We start from the raw sequence: 19608 nt of genomic DNA on the forward strand, positions 1-19608 counted from the left end.
TAAGGGCATAGTTTGAGTTAAACACGTTAAGTTAGGACATTCTTTGACTTAGTTCAAACTAACAAAATACTCAAATAAAATACCAATAATTTCAAACATAGCCAAAGAAGCAATCAGTTTCTTGCACACTCCTGAGGCAAATTTGACCTGTGAAAATGGATTTGATTGGACAAAATAGTCTCCATACAGAGATTGGTTGTTAAAGATTTAGCCATTTCTTCTCATCCAACTAAATCTAACATCAGGAATAAGCCTATAACAAAATCCTTCAAATTGATCTAGGACATCATCTAGAAGCTGCTCAAGTGACTTTCCAAAAGTTAATTGAAAGACGTCTGCTCCCTGACATATTTCAAAACCTCACATAAATATTGACAAGTAAAAAGGTAGACTGCATAAAAATACAACATTCTCTGACTCTCAAAAGTAGGTAGCGTTGAGCAGCGAAGACACCATTATGAGCACACTTGACCAATTGTTTTATGAGCAGAATCTGGCCACTAGTTTTGACGGCTGGTACTGTTGAACTCACTGTGGCTAACAAACAAGCAGAAAGGCTAATAAAACATCTAGCAGAAAATTACATGGAAATTTATACATACACCACCAGCATCAGTACTAAACCAGTATCAGTAAATAAAAACCTTTCTTTCTTCTCGAAATGAGCTTAGACAGGGCTATAAATTTCAGAAGCTTCAATTGTCCGGCGATGGTGTTGAATATACATGGAGCTGAGGCTTATTGAAATTGCAAAAGCCAGAATCGAAGATCCCACTATTGTTACCCAAAGTGGCTTCAAATGAAGCTGCAAGGAAAATTATCCTTTTTTTTATGGCATAATACAGGGATAAAAATAAAAAGCATAGCAGAATATTTGGATTGCTTTTTCACAGAATTGGTAAAAGGGAATAATTTGACTATAAAGATATTCAAATATATATTTCTAACTTTATCCAGTTTTCGTGTGCATCTGTCCATTTTCTATGTATCAAATGTTAATATATGATATTTTTTAAGTATAAAGAAATATCTAATCTTTCCAAGTCCCGCTCATGCTCTGCACTTTCTAAAATTCAGTCATCTCGTCCCTACTGTTTTACATTGTATTTCTGTCTTAGCCCAAAAGAAGTCCCTCATAGCACCTAGGGTTTTTTAAAATAAAATTATTTAGAAAAGATTACCCAACAGTACTAGATAGAAAATAATTACCAATCTAGTACTGGTCACCAAACTTCAAAATTTTGTCTAAGCATGGGAAATAATACACACTTGGCAAGCGCGTTTATTGTTTTCATCAAAAAATGCACTTGCCAAGTGTGTTTGTTGAGAAAACTAAGTGCGTTTATTGTTTTCATCAAAAAATGCGCTTGCCAAGTGTGTTTGTTGAGAAAACTAATAAACGTGCTTACCAAGCATGTTTACCATTTTATCAAAAGACATACCTCCCAAGTGCATTCATTGATAAAACAATAAACGCATTTGCTACGAGCGTTTATTGTTTTATCAGGAAACAAACCTGCCAATTTTGTTCATGCATTTGGCCTTCCCAATACTACATTGGTATTCGGTAATTAGTATCAGCTCAATAATGCTTCAGTCATATTTTTTTTTAAAATAACATTATTTAAAAAAACTCTAATTCCTATGGTAAGACTTGATTAGTACGTAGGATGGGTGATGAGAAATTTAAATTATTAAATTTCAATGTTGGATATTAGGATTTCAAGTGTTATTTAGAACTTTGAAAATTAGATTTTACATTTTTATGATTTTTTTTATTTTGTAGGATAAAATTAATTATAGCTAGGGTAATTATGAAGGGGTAGTTAATTACTTATTTTATTTAGATTTTAGATTTTAACTTTTATTTAGATTCGTGATATAATTGAAGCCAGGTTAATTATATTTTAGTTAGAATAGGATTTTTACAGATAAATAGGCTCACAATGCATTCAGAAACTAAGTCTATTAAATTGAATAGAGAAATCTTCTTCTCTTCTTCCCCTAATCTCTTCTCTTTCTTTTTTCAGTATTTCTCAATTTTCTGGCTGTTCCACATCAATATGAAAAACAGTTTTCTTCTTCTTCTTGTTTTACAAGAATAGAATTAAGGTGTAGATAAACATGTTTCCATTTCTTTTCTTCTTCTTCTCTCCTTCAGGTTTCCATTATTTTTAGGTTGGGGGAAAGAGGGGTATGCACATTAGTGACAAGCAATGAAACAAATCATATGATATCAATTTAATGATTGCTAGAAGTATGACTCACCATGGAATGAAAGACAAAAAGAATCACAGCCACAAGTGCAAATTCAAGAGCCACATATATCCACATGAACCTCATCGCTGCATATTAAACAAGTTATGATCAAGCAGTCATACGACTTAAAATACAAAAAGTGAATTTTGTGGAGAATTGACTGTACCAAATAGGAGTGCAAGTGTAGATGACAAAATGCCCAAGATAACAGCAACCAACAACATTTCAATTCGCATCTCGTCAACCTAGAAAACAGGAGGGCATAAAATAGAAAACAACTCTGCTGAATTTTAATATATAAAAAATGGAATAAAAGTGTTGGGTATGAGACCAGCCATCTTCCTTCTCTACTCATTATTGGTATTAAAAAGCACATTCTTTTTGTAGGTGTCCACTTGATTTAGTACAAGGTCACTCGACCTTGATCCAATTGTTTGGGGGTAACCTTGACCCACTCGCTAGAGTCCCCAAGGTCAATGAATCTTAACCCACTAATTCAAATCCAAATCCTTGGCATTCACATCCTATTGATCAAGGGAGACCCTCCCTTGACTGAGCAAACAAGCAGACAAAGTTACTTAGGCACATAGAATACAGTGGGCTTTCAAGTATTCCCTCTCATTCGGGCTACTAGGGTCTTGTGATTTGGTGGCCAGAAACTAGAAGCTTGCCACAGGTTTGATCCCTGCAGCTCTGCAACCAAACATTCTAGAACCATCTCCAATGTCAGATTTTACAGGATGTTGTAGTAACCAGTGTTTGGCTTTATTGTGGGAAGAACTCCTCCTCATCACCTAGAAATTGGCAGATAGGTTAGTAGAGGGGTAAAATGACAATCAACTTGTTGGAATTCTACTCAAGTTCTCTCTGAAACATCCTCCTGATTGCTTCAGTCTCCCTCAGGCCTTGTCATTAAAAAAAGAAAAAAGAAAAAAAAGCACATAAAAACCCCGCGTGCATTGAATATTTGTAACAAATTTGCCCTAGTGACTGCAAAGCTTTTTGACTTAGAATTTGACCAGTAAACTCATTGCTTTTTTATTCGACAATTTATGTACTAGCTATCAGAGGCTATATGACACAACACAATTGATAATAAGTCATGCATGTTATGACATTGCTCTTCTTCAAACTGATGATCACGGTGCATGGAGATGATTCAGTTGACCATAAAAAATAAAAGCGCCCTATTTCCACAATCCCCCTAAAACCTCTTTTCATTCCCTGTTCTCCAGTTTAGAGGGGATTGCGAACCCAAAATTCTGCTCTTGAGATCAGTTCCTCTTTGCACTATGCTTACAGAGAGGGCATTTCAAGCCTGAAGTCATTCAGAATTGAATCTGTCTAATGAAAAATTGCACGGATCGAACCTGCCACAGACCTATCCAGTAACCCTAATTCAAGACCATATTTCTTTTTCTTCGTTTCAGATGAGAGAAGGAGAAAGTTTTACCAAAGTTACAATGAAGATGTTCTATTAAGATGAGATGGCATACCAATGGCAGTTCAAGGAAGAAGAAATAGCAGAATGAGCTAATCAGCACGAGGGCTCCAAATTCCTCCAACGCACTGCAGAAAACAACATGCATAAATATCTTCAAAAAACTCAGTATATATTGTTGTATCACTCTATCATGGATTAATTTCTAGGACAAGTGATGACTTAATAAGGTATTAGATTATTTCTTACAGTAAATCCTGGATTCTAGTCATGTTATATGTGTTCGGTCCATTTTTTTATATTCGAGGAGAATGCTTGTTCTGTATCATGGTGTTCTTTAAGTTCTTTAGTATGCCTCCATACAAACTTCGTTCCACATGAGAGGCAGTGCTACAGAGCTAAACATATATTGTTTGACCTTTCTCTAACAATTTAAGCTTTTTGAACAAGTGACATCCACTGAGTTCAAAAGGCATAGTGCACTCAAGCACAAAGATCTTCTAGAGCTTAAGAGTGAAGGGGGAAGCGCAAGCCCACGTTCAATTGAAACAAAGTGCAAATGCTAGAAAAAATAAAGTAATATAACAATTACAACTACAATACTAGATAATTACTGTCAAGACAAAACTTCATGCTAAAAGTGAACAAAAGAGGATCTTTTAATTCATTTTCAATGATTTAGCATAGTTTTAAGAAAGTAATCTTCATCACTGGAGTTGTAGTTTTCATCATGTTCCTCACCACAGCCATCTATTTGACATCATCAACCAAAACTAGCTGTGAACTAGAAGTTGGTGTTCGTGTTCCAGTTGTCACATTGCATCCTTTGCTTCTAATATTAAATCTAGACTCTTCAACCCTAATTATATTAGCAACAACAACCCATGCCCCAAAAAATGACCAAATAAATACCTAATCAATCTCTTCTACAGCACTCCAAGATATCTATATAATAGATGGCTGAGTTATGGTGTTCTAGAGTAGACAGTAACAACTCTTTCTCTCTCTCTCTCTCTCTCTCTCATACAGTCATACACACACACACACACACACTGTAAAACAGTAAAAAATCACAAAAAAAGGAGTGATCAACTTTGCCTTGCATGCGCTTAACAAAAAAGTTCTTGCTTTTAGTGCCTCAGCTGGACTAACTCATTTTCCCTTTTGTTAGACAAGAAAAAGCAGAACTGCTCTTTGTGCTTTGTTGGACTTAAGGTCACTTAAGTGCACTTTAAACAACACTGGTGGTATCCACCAAAATTTACTTCAAAATCATGTATAAACATGAGAATCCATGAGCAGTACTTCTTGTTAGTAGCATAGTTGATTAATGATTTTGAAAGACTTCTTTCCCCAAGGCAGCAAATAAGTACATAAGTCTGATGCGATTTGCTTGAGTGCAAAGTTGACTTGAAGCAGGCATCGTTCAGCTGAGTTTTGATGAACGAAGACAGCACCTTAAGATAGTTGATAATAAAAACTAGCTACAGCATTATGTTAGATTTTCACAGAACAGGATTGTTCAGCAAATAAATCATCAAGACATCATCATTCATGCTTTATGGCACCAGGTGAAACTTTGCACCTTACTTTAACTCACCTCAATATTTCTATACGCTCAGCAAAGAGAAACCTTGATTCTAGAGCGTGAACCACCGTCTGCAAGAACAGCAATAAAAAAATCACAATATGTGAAGGCGACAGACAAATTATAAAAAAAGAACTCCAATTGTAACCCAATTAAAGCTGAGATTAACCAGTACTGTAGTAGGACAGCGAATAAGAAAAATTAATACGTTGGCTACCATAGATTAGAAGAAGCTGCTTTTGTTTAACAGGCATACTTCAAAAATTCAAGGGAAAGTGAAGCACTTAATCACGCATAATGCCATATAATGAGCATTGACGCCAGAAAGCATATATGTGAGCCCCTTTGCCACCAAAGTGCATAAAATAATTTCCACATTTCAAACCAAGTGATTAGAAGATCAACGTACGTTCGATGTACTTGCTGAAACAGGTGCGGAAGCAGAAGGGGACAGGTTTGATGCAGGCCCAACAGGTGCCAAAACAGGATTTTCTAGGACTTCCTCAAGCTCTGAATTTAGGAGAAGAGTTCTTTCAAGATCACCCTGTATGTAACGAATATTTCCAAACCAGAAAAGTTTGAATACCATTTAGAATTAGTAACATATATGCAAGGAATTAGTAACATTTTTCACGAAATTATCAACTCAATTTTGAAAATTATAAAAACTTTTGCATAGCAAAGTAGTTATAATTTTAGAAGGGAAAGAGAGAGACCTGGGGAGCATCAACTTCCGGAGGAGAAATGGAGATTTCGTGAGATGCTTGCATTGTTGTTTAGCGTCTTCTTACAACTGGGTTTTCCGGTTGTCGAGATTTTCCGAGAAAACGAAAGAGCAATTTATGAGAGAATTGGAGAAGTGAAATAAAGGATGAAGTTGGGAAAGATTGAAGCAGTCGGAGAGGGGAGCGACGAAGAAATGGCCTTCGATTCACACCCAAAAGGGATACATATGATCGAAGAGAGAGAAGCAGTGGGTGGGTTTATTGGAAAACTACGGCTTGGCGGTGCGTAGCGGTGCTTCTCCCGGAAGACGACAGAACAGCATTCATCAGCAGCAGCCAGCTGCCCCTTTCTCTCCCTTCCTCTCTCTCTCTCTCTCGTCATGCCTACTCTCTACTTTCGACGTCTTCTCTCTCTCTCGCGCGCGCGCGCGCCAGTTCAGTTGCCTCCATGGGCGGTTTTGATTCAGTTTGTTTTAGACTTAATTCCACAGGCGCCCCTCAATTTCAACCCAATTTCACTTAATACTTTTGGCACGCCGTGTTTCTCAAAATTACCCTTCTCTGTTACAAAAAGATACTTATCCAATAAGAAAAAAGACAAAAATTAAGGAAATAACGTCCACATGTCTTAATTGGGATATTTTCTGATCTAAACATACTTAAATATTATATAAAAAATAAATCCTTAACTAACTTAAATGATTTCATCGGACAAATTTCGTGGTACAAATATGGATTGCTAAATATTCAACCATTCAATTTCATCCAAATAATTTAAAAACAGCATCTAAAATAAATCTACGACCAAATTGATTTAGAAAATCATTTAGAATTCGCAACAACTCTTTCCAATAACTAATACAAAAAGTCATTTCTTAACTTATTTCTAAATACAAACTTAATTATTTTATTGACTTAATACATATAACGTCATTTCTATAATTAAAAAATATAATATTTAATCTTTAAAGTACAAAATATTAAGATTTAATATTTCAATCATTAAAAATTGTTATTATAAGTCTTGACTGTAATGAAATTTTAACGCATATATGAATGTGCATGTTTTCGTAAGTGATGCCGTGTAGATAACTAATTGACAATATTTGAATAGACTGACTGATTTGTTATGCTCTTTTAATAATTAAAAAATATAATATTTGATCCCTAACGTGTAAAAAAGTTAAAATTATGTATCTCAATTATTAAAAATTATTGTTTTAAATTTTTCTCTTTTGCTTCTCAAAAAGAACTTAAAGGTTAATTTAAATAAAATAAATTTAATATTTGTAAATAGTTATTTATACTTTATTAATTATTTTGTTATTCAAAATATTAATGTAGATTTTTCCCTTTTAATTATTGATAAATTTTTACGCCCTTCTCAATAGAAAACGTTATCATGCTATTAGAATGAAAGGTAAGAACAATTAGAAATTTAAAATATTATCTAATTAAAATAAGATAAGAACTAAAAAAAAATTTAACCTTTTGAACTATCATACTAAAATTGTAACAACCTATCCATATTTCATTTTATCTTACAAAACAATTTATTACAAGTGATGCATTCTTTTTCTAATCTAGTAATAAATTGTAAATTTGTAATGCCTTCCTATAAAAGTTGAGATCTTCCATTTAGGTTAAGCTATTATTTATTATTATTTCTATTTCTAATTCTATCTACATATTTCAAAATATCCTGTAAACATACAAGACGAAGAGTGTATAAATATAACATTATCTGATTCACACAAAATAAAGAGCCCCCTAGCATTTAGTACACTTTCGGGAGCAAACTTGACCAATGGTTCTATGAACAAAATCTAACCACTGGTTTTGATGTCTAGTAATGTTGAACTCATGCTGATTGTTGCAAACATAAGTTCAATATGCTAACAAGCAACTGGTAGAAAATTTGGAGTTATTATCGTTTACTCTTTTGAATGTATATGCAAAATTGTACATAAACCACCAACATCAATGCAGAAACAGTATGAAAAAATAGAAATCTTTCTTTCTCCTCAAAAATCAGCTGTATGCACGACTAGAGTTTTCAAAAACATGAACTTTGTAGTTGAAGTACGAAATACAACACGAGTTGGAAATCATTGACATCTCAAAACCCAAAAGCACACTGATAGTTCGTTTGAGAACTTGGATTGAAACCTTAGGCAGATCCAGTCCAAGTCTAAAACCAATTATCAGTGTTCTTCTGGCTTTTGCAATGTCAAATGGCCTCAACTAGCTTTATATTTGATACTTTGGTTGGAAAGTTCCATACTTTTGAAAACTCTAGGCCTGCATAAAGCTAATTTTGAGAAGAAAGAAAGATTTTTATTTACTCATACTGATTATATACTGATGCTGGTGCTGTATCTATAATTTTCATATGCATTCAAAAGAGTTAATGATAATTCTCGGACCAATTCTCAGCGTTCTTCAAGGTTTTGCAATGTCAACAATCCTCAACTTGCTTTACATTTGGTACTTTGGCTAGAGAGTTCAAATTTTCAAAAACTCGAACCCTGTTACGAGCAAATTAAACTATGAGGGAAATTAACTTTATTTTATGACAGAATATAGGGGTGGAAATAAAAACTAACGAGACAAAACATATGATATCAAATCTAACAATTGTTAGAAGTATGACTCACCGAAGGAATGCAAGAGGAAAAGAATCACAGCCACGAGGCACAAGTGCAAATTGAAGAGTCGCATATGTGCTTACATACTTGATCACTGCATAGTAAACAAAATTATGATCAAGCAAGTCATACCACTTAGAAAACAGAAAGGCATTCACGTTTAATGCATAAAAATGTAATAAAAGCGTCGGGTATGGGATGGGGACCAACCATCTTCCTTTTCTACTCATTGGGGGTATTTAAAGGCACGCAATCTTTACTTGCTTGGGTCCAAGGTCACTCAGAATTTGACCACTCTAATGTTCTTTGGTTCGGCCTCTTATGTACTAGATTTCAGAGGCTTTTATGACTAAATTAGACAAGATTTGGGCTGACAGGTGCCACGAATCTAAGAAATATTCAAGTGGGAAAGAGTTGGCAAGAGAGAAACAGGTACAAGGTTTTTGACACTGGCAAACAGATGCAACAGGTACATTGTGAGGTCTTCGACATAACTCTGTTGAGGTAGAAAAGGTAAATCTAGTGAGTTAACAGAATAGATAACAACTCATGCATGCTATGCCTCAAGTCATCAGGATTTAATCTGTCTTAATGAATATTGAACCTGCCACAGTCCTAGCCAGTAACCTTAATTCAGGAATATATTTCTTTTTCTTGGTGTCGAAGGAGAAGTGTCTAACCAAATTTACAATGAAGATGTTCTAATAAGATGAGATGGCATACATATCAGTAGGAACTCAAGAAAGAAGAAACAGCGAAATGAGCTAATCAGCTCGAGTGTCACAAAGTCCTGCAAGAAGACACGGCAGTAAATAACATGCATAAATATCTTTAAAAACTTGATCATATATTGTTATACCACTTTATCATAGATTAAGTTCGTGCTTTTATGATACTAGGTGAAAATTTGAAGTAAATCATCATTCATCAGAACAGCACCATTTGTGCTTTTATGACACCAGGTGAAAATTTGCACCCAACTTCTACTCACCTGATTATTTCTGAATGATCATTAGAGAGAAACCTCGATTCTGGAGCTTGAACTGACTGTGTCTGCAAGAACAGCAACAAATCAAATTACAATACACGAAGGCCATAGATTCATACCAAAAAAAAAAAAAAAACTTCAAAAGGGAGGCAATTTAAAGCTGAGATTAGCAACATACTGTAGTAAGGCAGTGAATAAGAAAAATTAATACATTGGCTACCATAGTTAAGAAGAAAGTGCTTTTTTATCACAAAACACAGACTTCTCAACAAGCAATCTACATATAGCAATTCATTTGCAGAACTGACTTAACTGCATCAATATGAAACAGGACTGTCAGCAAATAAATCATCAGAATGGCACAATTCATGCTTTATGGCACCAGGTGAAACTTTGCACTTTACTTTTATCACCCCATGCTTTCTGAATTCATATCTTGTTGATTATGGTCCAACATATTGTTTCTTTGCAAGGAAGTAGGTGCTCGAAGCAATATTACTGGTAAGTTGAAGACTTCTTTCCCTCAAACATCACATTGCTTATTTGCTCTCATCCTAAACCACTTTACAGCATATTCTTCGCAAATAACTCTAAGGGCACCTTTGCAACTGCATTCCGTCTTGGGTGTATTTCCTTCATCACATGCCCCATGACAAATCTCGCATATTGCTTCCTCTTCAGGAATCTCCTCATCATTCTCCTCCAACAGAACAGGAGTTACTTCATCTGATTTCCAAAGAAGTAAAGCTGGAAAAATAAGAGACATAGTGATTAAAACAATTAAATAGATTATTTTAATGCTCAATGATGACCAGGTCTCCCCCAAACCGATATATGAAATCGGTAACCCTACCCAATTCAAAATTGTAATCCGTCACTCATATTTCTATTGAATATTGTTCCAAAATCTCATAACCAAACCCAAAGAGGTAAACCTCAAACAAATAATGTCATGGTCAAAGGGCTTAGCCTTAGAAGTTCTATAATGCAAGAGGAACAAGCAATTAAAATGACATGGCATATTTGTTGCGCTGAGATGTGTGAAAAAGGAAAGAAGAAAGTTAAAAAGGAAGTGCAGCATTTCTTTTGAAAAGTTTGAAAGAAGACAGAGGAAGAATTGGAAGCAGCAACCACAATGTTTAATTTCAAATAGTACCCGCAATATTGACTTTTGCAACAGCCAAATCCAAATTGAGGACTCCAGCAGCGAAATTTAATAAAGGGCAGACATGCGGTCCCAACGCATTTTTAACACGTAAGGGAGGCTTATAAATAGGCCCCCAACTCATTTGTTAACAATCCCAAGTATCCAATCCATTTGTAGGGAGAAAATTAAAGAATGTTTTCTCCTATTTTCAAGAGAGATTATTATTTTTACAACAACAATATATATAGCCTTTATCCCACTATGTGAGGTTGGCTACATGAATTCTAGACTTCCATATATTTCTGTCTTTTGTCATATCTTCATTTAGCTCCATACACTTCATATCAAACTTTAATGTCTCTCTCAAAATCTTCTTGGGTCCGCCTCTACCTATTTTTTTGACTAATTGTTCCATTTCATCAACTCTCCTCATAGGAGCGTCTCTTGGCCTCCTTCTCACATAATCAAACCATCTTAGTCTAGTCTCTCTCACCTTCTCCTCGATTGGCACTACTCCTACCTTATTACGAATAACTTCATTTCTAATTTTATCTTTTATTGTATGGTCGCACATCCATCTCAACATTCTCATCTTCGCTACGCTCGTCTGTTGCTCATGCTGGTATTTGACTGCCCAACATTCTAAGCCATACAACAAGACTGGTCTTATAGTTGTTCTATAGAATTTTCTTTTCAGTTTTAATGGGATTTTACCATCACATAACACCCCCGATACATTTCTCCATTTTAGCCAACCTGTCTTAATTCTATGTGTGACATCCTCGTGAATTTCTCCATCTTTTTGAATCACTGATCCCAAATATCGAAAATGGTCTTTTCTTTGTAAGATTTGGTCTTCCAATTTTATTATAACATCCTCCACTCTTACATTCTTATTAAATTTACATTCCATATATTTTGTTTTCTTTCTACTTAATTTAAATCCCTTAGATTCTAAATTGTTTAGGGAGAAAGTTTAACTCCTACTATTTTTCATAGTGAATTCTTCTGTCCTTGCCTGTGGTTTTTACCCTAATTTGTTTAGGAGTTTTCTATATAAAATCTGTATGTCCAACTTTCTTCACTATTATTATTTTTTTTAAATTATTAACTGCGACCCTGCTCTAATCCGGTGTTATTTTACAACAATATTTGCATCTACATACCATCAGAAGTATCAGTTTGGCCATTATCTTCATGGGTAGCAAAAGAAATGATCTCACAATAACATAATTTCGCCCAGGAACAGAAAGAGACCTTGAAACCAGAGCTTGAACTGACCCTCTCTGCAAGAGCAACAATCAGTCAAATTACAATATGTGAAGGCCACAGACTACTTATAGAAGAAAAAATAACAAAAACAGTGCATTTAAAGCTGAGATTTGTGATGTACTATAGTAAGGCAGTGAATAAGAAAAATTAATACAATGGCTACCATAGTTGAGAAGGAGGTGCTTTTTATCACAAAACAGGGAGTTCTCAACAAGCAATCTACACAGCAATTCAGTAGCCATAACTACAGGTGATGGCTTCTGCCATCGAGACATGACGTATAATTCGACGAATTCATGCAAAAAGTCAAGCACTTATCCACAGCAGAATGTCATATAACCAGCATTGCACCCATAAAGCATATAACAACACAATTCAGATTTGATCCTTTCATTCGATTTGGAGTATTAAGATAATATTTATTTTTCTTAAAGTTTTACCAGTTAACTTGTGGCCCAAACAAAAATGCAGGGCAGTTTTCTAAAATACTTTTCTCCAATCAACATCTGTGTCATCCCTTTGCCACCAAAGTGCATAAAATATTTCAACATTTCAAACCAAGGGATGAGAAGATCAACGTACACGTGATGTACTTCCTGAAACAGATCTGGAAACAGGAGGAGGCAGGTTTGGTGCAGGCTCTGAATTTGGGAGAGGGCTTCTTTCACCATCACATTCCATGAACTTCTTCATCAAGCTTAAAGTCTGAAGAAAGCCCTTGGATGAAGTACCACCATTCATAGCATCCTGAGACTGCAATAAGCCTTTTCCACTGAGGCTACTTCCTAAACCTATGGGTCTAGGAGTTATTTGAAGAGAGAGATCTGAGCAACTTGTTCCTGAATTTACAACTCCCATGCGAATCCCAGTTTCAAGATCACCTTGCATGCAACGAACATATCAAACCAAATAAGTTTAGAAGCTCATCCAGGCCATTGAAAACTAGGAAATTTTATGCTGAACATATTACACTAGTGGTCTAAAGCCCAGAATGCTCATTCCAAGTTCAACTTGATTAACCATTTAACATTTCTGGAGTGAATAGGTAGTCATAAGCCATGTCGTTTAGGGTATCAAATAGGGAGACTTCTTTAAAGAGTTAAACCTTATACTTTGTTTAGTAAAAGATGCCAATTTGAAAAGATTTCCCCTGTCGTTCACTTGAAAAAGAATCTTCAAGTTAATAAATAAGTATTATACAATAATAAGGTAATAAATTATCCAAAAATTGTTGGAAGTAATTATGGAAAGGATATTATGAGCTAAATATAGGATGGTTGACTGGAATGACAGCCAATTATGACAGATAATTCTTAGGCAATAGTCAAGGGAGACAGCTTTCTGTTATTTTGTAAATTCTGTAATTTACTTTTGTATTGTTTCCTTTTTTTATGTTTTCTATTTTGTACCTTCCATTCTAGTAGTCAGAGCTAGGTTAGGTTAGAACTATTAGGGTCGTTCTCCGGACAGAATGTCGCAAGAAGAAGACAGATCCTCTAGTGTAACAGGCAGTGCAGAAACCAGTGAAGGGGTTAAAACTACTATGCCAGCAGATAATCCCTCCCTTCTAATAAGCCCTGTGAAGTTGGATGGAAGCAACTACCTGGCATGGTCTTGTTCATGCAAGTTGTTCATCAAGGCACCGGGATTGAAGGATTATATCACCAGAGTAAAAGAGAAGAAACCTATTTCTGGAGATCTAAGTGCTCAGCAATGGGAGATTGAGAACTCCCTTGTGATGTCTTGGCTGATAAATTCAATGCAGTCAAGTATCGCAAAAGGATGCTCACTCCTCGATACTGCATGGAAGATCTGGAGTGCAGCTTCTCAAACTTACTCAAAAGTTGGGAATGATGCTCAGATCTATGAGATTAGGAAGAAAGTCCATGAGACAAAACAATGACTGTGGCTCAATACTATGCAGAGTTGAGCAGTTTGTGGCGAGAACTAGATTACTATCAGGAATTCCAAGCTGAATGTCCTATGGATGCTACTAAAATCTAGAAGATGATAGATAAAGAGAGCGTTTTTTATTTCCTTGCTAGACTCAATGTTGAGTTTGATCAAGTAAGAGTCCAAGTCCTTGGTCAAGATCCATTCCCAACTCTTAAACAGAAATACTCATATGTCCAACAAGAAGAGAGTAGGAGGAATGTCATGCTCCAACCCACAACAAACAATAGGTCAGCCATGGCAGTAAAGTCCTCATTTGACAGAGGAACTTCAAGCCAAGGGATCGCCAAAAAAGACTTGCTTCGTTGTGAATATTGTGGAAAGCCAAGACATACCAAACAGACATGTTGGTCTCTTCATGGTTGACCCACCAGAGGACGAGGGAAGAAAAGTGAAAGCTGGCCTCAAGCACACATGTCAGAGATTGCATTAGCGGAAAATGAATCAAGGGTTAAAATTGGCGCTACCAATCTATCAAAGGAATAGTTGATGTTTTTACAGCAGTTGATGGCAAAGGTTAGGTTGAAACCATCTGCTTCATCATGCTCTTCCTGAATACTTTCCTCTCATTATGCTCAAACAGGTAAACCTGTTACAGTCCCTAATTCTGTTACAGCTCTTAATGTTTCTACTTCATTAGATCCATGTCCTTGGGTTATATATTCTGGAGCCTCAGCCCATATGACAGGTTCTTCTCAACTATACCTAAACTATTCTCCTTCCTTCAATTCATTAATTCATTATCCTTTTTCTTCGTCAAAACACCACACACATAATATTACCTCCAATAGCTATCTCACGGTGTCAATAAGTATCTAAATCTATCCATTGTTTTGATAAATTATAACCATTTCATTACTTGCATAACATTCATTATTTGTATTAAAAAAACAATAAAAATAGAAAAGGAACACTCAGAAATTTATTTATCGGCAATGTTGGTTGTACAATCAAGAAGTTAGTAATATATGTGCAAGGAATTAGAAACATTTTTCACGAAATTATGAACTTAATTTTGAAAATTATAAACCCTCTCACGCAGCAAAGTAGTTATAATTTTAGAAGGGAGAGAGAGAGAGACCTGGGGACCATCAACTTCCGGAGGAGAAATGGAGATTTCGTGAGATGCTTGCAATGTTGTTTTGCGTCTTCTTATAACTGGGTTTTCCTGTCGTCGAGATTTTCCGAGAAAACGAAAGAGCAATTATGAGAGAATTGGAGAAGTGAAATAAAGGATGAAGTTGGGCGAGATTGAAGCAGTCGGGGAGGGGAGCAACGAAGAAATGGCATTCGATTCACACCCAAAAGGGATACATATGATCGAAGAGAGAGAGAAGCAGTGGGTGGGTTTATTGGAAAACTACGGCCTGGCGGTGCTTTCTCTCCCTCCCGGAAGACGACAGAACAGCATTCATCAGCAGAAGCAGCCAGCTGCTTCTCTCTCTCTCTCTATCTCGCGCGCGCGCGCCAGTTCAGTTGCCTCCATGGGCGGTTTTGATTTCGTTTGTTTTAGACTTAATTGCACAGGCGCCCCTCATTTCCAACCCAATTTCACTTAATACTTGTTGAACGACGTGTTTCTCAAAATTACCCTTCTCTGTTACAGTAAGATACGACATGTCTTAATTGGACAAAATTACGTAAATGAAGTCCACATATCTTAGTTGGAATATTTTCTGAGCTAAACATACAAAGGTTAATTAAAAAAACTTTTTAAATATACAAGGTCCATATTTTTTCTATTATAAAAAACTTTTGTATAGTTTATTTTGCTTATAAAAAAAAAAAAGCATAAAGGTCAATTTAAATAAAATAAATTTAATATTTGTAAATAATTATTTATGCTTCATTAATTGTTTGGCTGTTCAAACTGTTGATATAAATTTGACTCTCATTGTCAATTTTTTTGTTTCTTTTAATTGTTGATAAATTTTTAAACCTTTTTCAATAAAAAAGAAGTCAAAATATGAGAAGAGAAAATATATAATGAAAGCCAATTTGAATTAGAAATTTAAAATAATATCGAATTAAAACAAGATTAGGGTTCACAAAAATTTTAACCATTTGAATTATCATATTAAAATTGTAAAACCTATCAAGTTTTATTGAAAAGTCTGAGACATTTTAATTCTATACTGCAAAACAATTCATTACAATTTGATACGAAAATTGCATTCTTTTTTATTACATAGTACAATTTAAATAATTCTTTTGCTATTCATTTTTATTGGTTAAGTTTGTTCCTCTGTCAATATTTTTTATTTCTAATTCTGCTGCATACTTTAAAAAGTAAGATAAATGAAATCTATGTAAAAATATAATATTATTTTATTCAGACAAAACGAAAAGCCTCTAGCATTTGGTACACCTTTGTGAGCAAACCTGACCACTGTTTTGATGAGCAATATCTAACCATGGGCATGGGGTTTTGATGGCTAGTAATGTTGAACTCGTGGTGGTTGTTGCATGCATGAGTTGAATATACACAAGCAGAGAGACTAACAAGCAACTGATAGAAAATTTAGTGTTATTATCATTAACTCTTTTGAATGTGTATACAAAATTGTACATACACTACCAGCATCAATGCATACTCAATAAGAGAAAATAGAAACCTTTCTATCTCCTCAAAATTAGCTTTATGCGTAGCTAGAGTTTTTAAAAACTTAAACATTGTAGTTAAAGTACAAAATACAATTCAAATTGGGACTCGATGACATCTCAAAACCCAAAAAAACACTAACAGTTTAGTCCAAAAAACTGAAACCTCAGGCCTATCCGGTCCAAGTCTAAGACTAAATATCAGTGTTCTTTCGACTTTTGCAAGGTCAAAGAGCAACTAGCTTTATATTCGACACTTTAGTTGGAGAGTTCCATGCTATTGGAAACTCTAGCCCTGCATAAAGTTAATTTTGAGGAGAAAGAAATATTTTTATTTACTTATAATGGTTATATATTAATATTGGTGGTATATCTATAATTTTTTATATGCATTCAAAAGAGTTAATAATAATCCTTACAGTAGAACTCACCCTTCAAAAGCTAACTGTTAAGGGGAAGGTGGCCAAGAGATTATAAATCCTACACCAAGAGTCTAAACTTTTGATGTGAGACAAGTCTCGTACCTTGTAATGGACCATAACATACCACTACACTTCGCAATCTGACGCCCACAACGGCAAGGCTGTGCACTAGCCCAGGGGCGGATGCAGAGGGAGGTTTGGGGCTAAGCTGTACCTGGGCTTTTATATATTTATATATATATATATTACTATTTAGTATATATATATTTTATTGTTTAGTTGGGATCCGTGCCAGCCCCCCCTACATCCGCCCCTGCACTATCCACAATTAGTCTCGGATGAACATTGCAATGCCAGCGTTACCTTTGTTACAATCCTTTAGGTAGAACTCATCCCCAAAAGCTAGCTGTCAAATAAATGGTGCCCAAAAGGTTACAAACCCCACATCAAGAGCCTAAACTTCTAATGTGGGACAAGTCCTACCCCAGTGGACCATAACATACTTGCACATTCTACAATCTCCCGCGCCCACGACGGCAGGTTATGCACTAGCCACGGCTAGTCCCAGACAAACACTGCAATGCCAACGTCACCTCCGTCACCGCACAATTGCAGCTAGAAGACATGGGGTCAATTCTGATACCATTGTTACAACTCTCAAGGTAGAACTCACCCTCAAAAGCCAGCTGTCAATGGGAGAGTGCCCAAGAAATTATAAATCCCTACACCAAGAATCTAAACTTTCAATGTGGGACAAGTTTCACACCTTGCAGTAGACCATAACATATTCTTTGGTTCGATATCTCATGTACTATTATGACTAAACTAGACAAAATTTGGGCTAAGAGGTGTCATAAATCTAAGAAACATTCAAGTGGGAAAAAGTTGGCAAGAGAGAAACACGTACAAGGTTTTTGATACTAGCAAATAGATGCAACAGGCACATTGTGAGGTCTTCAGCATAACTCTGTTGAGGTAGAAAAGGTAAATCCAGTGAGTTAACAGAATAGAACATCGAACCTGCCACAAGTCAGCAGGATTTAATCTGTGTAATGAACATCAAGCCTGCCAGAGTCCTAATAAGATGTTACAATGAAGATGTTCTAATAAGATAAGATGGCATACATATCAGTAGGAAGCTCATCCAGGCCATCCGGAACTAGGAAATTTTATGCCAAACATATTACACTAGTGGTCTAAATCCCAGAATGCTCACTCCAAGTTCAACTTGATTAACCATTTAACATTTCAGGAGTGAACAGGCAGTCATAAGCCATGTCGTTTTGGGTATCAAATAGGGATACGTCTTTCAAGAGTTTAATCTTATAATTTGTTCAGTAAAAGATGTCAAATTGAAAGGATTTGCCCTGTCGTTCACTTGAAAAAGAATCCTCAAGTAAATAAATAAGTACTGTGCAATAAAATGGTAATAAATTATACAAAGATATAATTGCATTTCTACAAAATTGGCTCTTCCAGGAAAGGATGTCTTACTACAGAATCTGTGAGAACCACTGTTTCATTCCAATGCTGCTATGCATAAATCACTTGGAAAATAATGAACTTCACATGGAAATACTCCACATACAATCGAATTAAATACTCTGGAAAGAAATGCTTGAATAATTGAAAAAGAGAAGCAAGAAACTTAAAATGGACAAAATTCGGCTACTTCACAACTAGTCACTCAAGCGTAGTCTCATTTGTAACGGAAGGTAAGAACACCTGTAAATCCTAAGCAACTTAGAAGTATAATATTATCTATGAAGTTGGAACACCATATAGAGAATATTCGGATGTAAATGAAATAAATACTACACAGAGACAGTTTCTGCATACGAACAAATGCATTGTATAGACAGACAGATAGATAGATAGATATATATATATATATAGAGAGAGAGAGAGAGAGATTTGGGGAGCATCATCATCTGGAGGAGAATTGGAGATTTCTTGAGATGCTTGCATTGCTTTGCCTCATCCTGTAATTTGATTTTCCATCGCCAAGATTTTTCCGAGAAAAAGAAGGAACAATTTATGAAAGCTTCAGAGAGAAGTGAAAGGTTGAACTAGAGAGAGATTGAAGAAAGGGGAAGGACATCGAATTCATACCCAAAATGAGGATTTCTTCGGATACATTTGATCTGATAGAATAGAGATAGACAGCCTGGATAAGGAAAATAAGGCCTGGTGCGGTGCGGTGCTTCACCCGAAAGATGACAGAACAGCATCCATCAGCAGCCAGCTGCCCCTCTCCCCTCATGCCTAGTCTCTACTTTTGACATCTCCCTCTCTCTCTCTCTCTCTCTCGCCAGTCCAGTTGCCTCCAAGATCAGATTTGATTTAGCATGTTTTGGTCTTATTTCTGCAGGTGCCCCTCGTTTCCATCGCAATTTCGCTTGATACTTTCAAAATGACTTAGTTCTCAAAATTACCCTTTTTATTTATAATGAGACATACATTTTTAATTGTAATAGTCAAATTATTTGTTGATCTTATTTAATTTTAAGTAACCAAAATATACAAATTCAAATTGGGAAGCAAAAATTTGACTTCTGAAAATG

At 35.4% G+C, this 19608-nt stretch overlaps 2 protein-coding genes across 10 annotated transcripts; both read right to left on the bottom strand.

Moving 5' to 3' along the window:
• Positions 1-141: 141 nt before the first annotated feature.
• LOC127811047 (uncharacterized) lies at positions 142-19425 on the bottom strand. 9 transcript variants are annotated; one of them, XM_052350760.1, is made up of 17 exons: positions 19157-19425; positions 17952-19026; positions 15103-15189; positions 12651-12949; positions 12054-12082; positions 9963-10375; positions 9653-9714; positions 9385-9451; positions 8671-8755; positions 6005-6574; positions 5698-5832; positions 5301-5359; positions 3756-3828; positions 2426-2504; positions 2269-2345; positions 645-805; positions 142-537 (listed from the first exon to the last, which is right to left on the bottom strand). In XM_052350760.1, the coding sequence occupies exons 10-16, from the start codon at positions 6056-6058 to the stop codon at positions 668-670; spliced, it is 615 nt and encodes a 204-aa protein (XP_052206720.1). In that variant the 5' UTR covers positions 6059-6574; positions 8671-8755; positions 9385-9451; positions 9653-9714; positions 9963-10375; positions 12054-12082; positions 12651-12949; positions 15103-15189; positions 17952-19026; positions 19157-19425; the 3' UTR covers positions 142-537; positions 645-667. The 9 variants fall into 9 exon arrangements, with proteins under 9 accessions (XP_052206720.1, XP_052206716.1, XP_052206717.1 ...); XM_052350756.1 differs by having other exon boundaries at positions 11963-12082; XM_052350757.1 differs by having other exon boundaries at positions 10250-10396; positions 11963-12082.
• LOC127811231 (uncharacterized) lies at positions 9442-12956 on the bottom strand. Its single transcript, XM_052350939.1, has 6 exons — positions 12662-12956; positions 12232-12381; positions 11963-12082; positions 10218-10396; positions 9653-9714; positions 9442-9451 (listed from the first exon to the last, which is right to left on the bottom strand). Exons 1-6 carry the CDS (start codon positions 12954-12956, stop codon positions 9442-9444), a joined length of 816 nt encoding a protein of 271 aa, XP_052206899.1.
• Positions 19426-19608: the final 183 nt, after the last annotated feature.

The sequence above is a fragment of the Diospyros lotus genome, chromosome 10 (genome assembly GCF_014633365.1).
Source record: "Diospyros lotus cultivar Yz01 chromosome 10, ASM1463336v1, whole genome shotgun sequence".
Lineage (NCBI taxonomy): Eukaryota > Viridiplantae > Streptophyta > Magnoliopsida > Ericales > Ebenaceae > Diospyros > Diospyros lotus.